This window comes from Juglans regia, chromosome 14 (genome assembly GCF_001411555.2).
Source record: "Juglans regia cultivar Chandler chromosome 14, Walnut 2.0, whole genome shotgun sequence".
Taxonomy (NCBI): Eukaryota; Viridiplantae; Streptophyta; class Magnoliopsida; order Fagales; family Juglandaceae; genus Juglans; species Juglans regia.
Window position 1 is genome coordinate 4,093,437 of NC_049914.1, and position 5,821 is coordinate 4,099,257.

The 5,821-nt window shown below is 38.5% G+C and overlaps 1 protein-coding gene across 1 annotated transcript; it reads right to left on the reverse strand.

The window, feature by feature from the left end:
• Positions 1 to 1,358: 1,358 nt before the first annotated feature.
• LOC109019909 (beta-glucosidase BoGH3B-like) lies at positions 1,359 to 5,232 on the reverse strand. The gene is made up of 10 exons (XM_019002288.2): positions 5,130 to 5,232; positions 4,599 to 4,845; positions 4,287 to 4,491; positions 4,044 to 4,134; positions 3,777 to 3,922; positions 3,445 to 3,688; positions 3,228 to 3,332; positions 2,513 to 2,695; positions 2,216 to 2,423; positions 1,359 to 1,922 (listed from the first exon to the last, which is right to left on the reverse strand). Exons 2-10 carry the CDS (start codon positions 4,825 to 4,827, stop codon positions 1,432 to 1,434), a joined length of 1,902 nt encoding a protein of 633 aa, XP_018857833.2. The 5' UTR covers positions 4,828 to 4,845; positions 5,130 to 5,232; the 3' UTR covers positions 1,359 to 1,431.
• Between the last annotated feature and the right edge of the window lie 589 nt (positions 5,233 to 5,821).

Here is a 5,821-nt window from a genome sequence, read left to right on the forward strand (position 1 = left end):
GTTGTAAAATGATTTTATTTTCCGGGTATTTTGATTTGATGAATTAAGAATAATTTCAAATTTTGGAGAATTTTTAATTTATGTTATTGAGATTTTCTTTATTGTCCCCATGGAGGAACTTAGATATTTGGATTGAATAAATGGATTAATATTTTATGAGATTTTTTAGATTTTATAGTTATATTATTTAAGTTAATTTTAAGCATTAAGAGTTAACTCTCCAAAATGCTACAAAGTCAATACACATTTAAATCATAATGATTATCTATTAAATCTCTTAAAAATTGCTGATAACAAACAACATAACTTGATTGGATTCCATATGCGCATAAGAAACCGGCAGTACAGTAGACAAGCAGATTGACTAATATAACCACTGGTTCAAAATGTACATCCAAGGCAGTTGCCAAAGCTGTCAAGAGAAACGAATTAGAGACGATGAGTTCTCTAACTTGCTTTCCATGAAATTTCTCGACGCCATTCTCTCTCTCTGTTGGTGGAAAAAGCATTCTTCAATAATGGGTGTTTTCTTGTGCAGACACTATAAATCCCATTGTCGGGTGCACTACAAGAAAACTGATCTATTGCGGCGATTTTTCGCGCTCTCTCTCTCTCCGTGAAATCGTGAAGAAAGAAACAGAGCATCCAAAAGCGGAGGAAAAACTCCATTATATGAAATCAGAAATCAAAAGTGGAAAATTTTATTTACCCGAATCTGAAATCGCCTTGGGAGTTGGAGTTTAAGCATCCCTGAGAATGCAGTACAAATGAAGCAAAAATTTGGGAGTTGGAGTTTAAGCATCCCTGAGAATGCAGTACAAATGAAGCAAAAAGCATTCGTTCTGATAAAGAGGCTATTGCAGCAAAAAAATATTTAAATTCCAATCATGTCAAAACGTGGGTTCCAGGAAGAGTTCTGAATTTTCATTCCGGACAATTGTGTCCTTCACATCTTCATTCTTTTGTTTTTTGCCTTGGGGATACGTTTGAGACTTCAAGAATGGAGACAAAAAGCATCAAAATGGAACAGGGTCGGTGTAGAATGTAGATGAGCCGAGCTTGAAATACTAATAATATGTCAACTGTTGCCAAGGTTGTCTGGAGAGCACCAAACCTACCAGTCAATTGCAATACAGAATACTGGATTTAAGGGAAAGAATCATTACATCAGTTGTTGGTTCTAAAGCCATAGCTCAGAGAATTTAGAATTGAATGGACTTCTTAGTTAGAATATCTAAAAGAGCTGTGCATTCATGATAACATTTGATGCGCGGATGAGAGAAAAAAGGGTCATTGACTGCAACAACTCAAATATTTATAAACGAATGATAGATTTAATAAAATATTCTATAAATTAAAGCAAATTGTTCTTGGAACTAGCTTAGGAAAAAAAAAAAATTGTTCTTGGAACTTTTTCTAGGGAATGGATCTTCAGCTGCTTTGCCTCGAAGGCTTAGTTGTTAGCCCAAAACCAAATGGGAAAAGAGGGTCATAGTGTTGATCCCCAACATTCATGGGTAGCTGATCTACTCGTTTAAACCACGTTCGAGCCAGCTTGCCAGAAAATCCATAGTCACCAAAAAGAGCATCAGCCACACCTTGACCTTCACTACCTGGGAGCCATGCAGCCACCAGAGCGTCCATTGATGCAAGATATGGTTCGATGACAAGAGGCCGTCCGGAGACAACAACGACAACACACTTGACAGCCCCGCATACATTGTTGATTGTGCTAGGCCCGGGCTCAGGGAGAGTGAGGTTCAGGTTATCACCTTTGGTCTCAGCGTAGGGTTGCTCGCCTACTACCACGATGGCGTAGGAGAAGTCATTGGACTCGACAAAGGCAGGGTCAGGGTTCTCATTGAAGACAACCTGGGTGCTTTGGTCCACTGTGGCTTTGATGGCATTAAGGATGGTGGTTCCTGTCATAAATGAATCATTCTATCAATGCGAGAGGCTACTGAAATGCAAAGAAAGCAATACCAAAGTATGGATTAAGACCCTCTAGAGCTTTTAAATAACTTCGAGATGGAATTAGTAAAACTACAATAGCGACTTGAAGTAAATGATCCAAATTTTTGTCACACATCTAAAACTACAATGAGACAAGTTTCATATGATAAACGTGGTTTGCAGACAACCTGGAGAGAAAAATGAGGGAAAATAGATTTCGTTAAAGAGAGAAGTTAAATGTATGCTGGTAGGGAATATGTACCGGCAGTGAGGTTATTCCCGCCAATTCCTTGCCATTCGATTGTCCATCCACCGCATTGATAACCCAAGTTGTCTGCATGGCTTCCAGCAACAAGAATCTTTGGCACTTTCTTAGGGAGAGGCAGCAGAGGCCCGGCTGCTGCAGATTTTCCATTTTGCAATAGCACAAGTGATTTCCTCACAGCTTCCCTCGCGAGTTCCCTATGCTCCTAATGAAAGGAGGAAATCCGATCAAGTGGTGCTTTGACATTACAAAAGCAAATAACCAAAGATCAGTTTAGGATATGATCTAGCTAACCTTGCTTCCAACTTCGTTGGCCAGACTGTTATCAGCAAGCGGGGTCTCAAAGAGCCCCATGGAGAACTTAACCCTCAAAATCCTCTTCACAGCATCATCTATGCGGCTCATGGGAATGACATTCTTCTTAACCAGATTGGACAATTCATTGATAAATTCTGGGTAGTTGTAAGGAACCATGACCTGCATGATTTTGAAAGTCAGGCATCTGTCTGCTTCTTAAACATGCAAATTTATCATTGATGTAACGGCCTCACTTATGGCGAAGGAAAATCTTTTTTTTTTTCATTTACACAATGGTGTATATATGTCTGTCACTATATCCATGATTTCGGATTTCTATATCTCTATCTATATCAAATTTTACTTTTCTAGATTACCTACTGCTATTTATGGTAGCAAAAGTAGATATAAGAAGACGACATCAAATGGTTACTGAATGATTCTGATATCATTCTTGCCTCAATTTGATAGCATGCGAAGAAGGTAAAAGCATGCTTCCCAACCAGTAACAAATAAAGGAAAGGAGTTCTAACTTCTCACAAGTTTGGACCTAATTATGGAGACTCAGGATCATGCATGGCTAAAGAATTAGAAGTTCTATACACACTACAGAGAGATTTGCAAGAGTATAGTAGTACGTGCAGCAGAAAGCTTAGCAAGAAATCTTGGGACCATGAATGAAATAAATCTTTTACTAATATTTGTTACTGACCATGTCAACACCAGCTAGAATTGATGCTTGAACAGAGTATGTGTAGTTTGCATGTGGTGGATATGTAATCCTGTCAATTCCCTCCCAATCTGAGATGACGAAACCCTGAAAGGATCAACAGATAATGAAACATTACTTCTCTGGGATTTCCATTATTCTCATTAAAACAAAGATTCCATGAATTTTTTAAAACTCTGAATATAGAATTAGAAAGTACCCTGAAGTGGAGTCTGTTCTTGAGAAACCCTGTCAGCATCTTTTGGTTCGCATGCATCTTCATTCCATTCAAACTCGAGTAAGATGCCATAACAGTAGCGACACCCTTAATAATTGAATCATAGTAAGCAGGCATGTGGATGCTGTACAATTCGTGCTGACTAACTATGGTGTTGTTTTCGTTAATTCCTTTAACTGTGCCTCCATCACCAACATAGTGCTTTGCACAAGCTGCCACCTTATCCCTGAATGCAATCTTAAATATAAACACGTTGCACAAATTGTTCGAAACAAATTAAGATCAAAATAATGAAAAAAGAAGTAAATTCTTACTTCCCACCAACGTACGGAACTCCCTTTCTAGAATTTGCAGGGATATCTCCTTGCAAACCTGGGATGATCTCTGTCATCATCTTTACAATCTTGTGGTCCTCACTATAGCTCTCATAACACCGACCCCACCTTGGATCCCTGCAAACCTGCATTATTCAACAGAAAATAGGATCACCATCACAGAAAACAGTGGAAAAATAAGAACTTTAGGTGCTTCGGATTTTCTTCAATAGTTGCATTGCATCCTGGTGAAAAACTTGTAATTACCGCGATACATGGAGCAAAAGCATATGGAATCCCAGTGGCTCGAACTTCAAGCGCAGTTGCAGCACCGATCCTCCTTAGAAGATCAGGATCCCTGCAGGTATGATCACAGAAAACGTAGATTCAACTTGAGGTGCAACAGAATGATGAACTGATTGTTCAAGTTTCTCACATTCCACAGAAAAACAAAAGGATGATCATGCATGTAGAATTTTTCATGGTATGTATGCAAGCATATGCACTTGCCTGGTCACTCCAAGACCCACATTATGGGGGAAAATGGTTGCATTATATACATTGTTGTGTCCATGAACTGCATCAATTCCATAAATCATAGGGATTCCAAGACGGGTAGCAAGAGCCCCTTTCTGAATTTCATTCACCATATCTACCCATTGCTCTGGAGAAGCCTTTGGAGCAGGCACACTCCCTCCACCACTTAATACACTACCTGTACATTTTTCACTTTATTGTGAGTTGAAAGAACATTTAGAGCAATTGTGGCAAATTCATATGCAACAGTAGAAGTTGAACACATTATAATCTATATACGCATACCAATTAAGTAATCCTTCATGACCTGGGCTGTGGCATTAGCCCTTTCAATTTGAACCATCTGACCAATTTTTTCTTCCAGAGTCATTCTAGCCAAGAGATTTTTTATCCTAGCTCCAACCCGTCGCCTTGGGTCCTTGTATCCCACATATCCTTGAGCTTCTGCCATTGATGAGCAGAAACATATTGCCAAAAACAAAAATCCCAAGAAGGGGATTGGAATTCTCGCCATCTTGGTCCTACTAAAATCCTGTAAAAAATTGAAAAAAAGCAAAGGTGATGTGAAAGATAAACAACGAGAACCATTAACATTGTATCAAAATATGCAGTGGAAAAGCTGTCAAGAGGTAGGTTCAAGGAATAGCTTATATATGGAAGAAAGTGAATGAAAGATCATGGAACCATTTGTTCAGTTTCTACTTTCTATAGAAACTAAAAGATGATTATGCCATGAAAACCCAACAAGCATGTGGAAAATACAATTACCACCAAATAACCAGAACGTCCAAAAGATAAAAAACACAAAAAGATCACCAGCAAAGGAGGAAGAAACGTCAGAACGTGCAGCAAGATTCGAGGTTTAACTCTGCACAGGGGTTTGAAGGTGGTGGGATATAAATAGGGAAGGAAAGAAGAAGTGTTGCGTGGAATAGGGTGTTGAAAAACATAAGACCAATCTGTTAAAAGAGACGTATCATGCTAGGGTACGTACTAGGGCAGGGCGTATATCTTTTTCGAGTTGTTCTCCTAGAATATAGCGGGAAGTTGATGCCTTTGACTGTTAAACGTGTAACGCAACCGTCTCCAGTAGGTGATTGACAATGCCTAGGTCTTAATCTCGAGAGACGTGCTGTTTGATTTTCACTGAACATAATAATATATGTGTGTGTGTGTGATGAAAAGGGTTGAGGCTTTTACAAGTTTGCCCTTTTCTTTTTAGAATATTTTCTAAATTTTCATTTAAGTCCAATTTTGGACTGAAATATGTGTTCCAGCCGAAACACTGAAATATGACTGAAACGGTCGGAATTTGAGCCGAAACGCAATAATCCATCACACCTTGCCACTTACTGTTTCAGCATGAAAAGTTTCAGTCATTCCGGCCGAAACGGAAAGGTTTTTATAACCTTGAGAGATACATCCATTTATCAAATTTTTATATCTATGAGATAATCAGTACTTCACTAATTATAATATTTTTACAATTTTTTTTGTAATGGATAAAA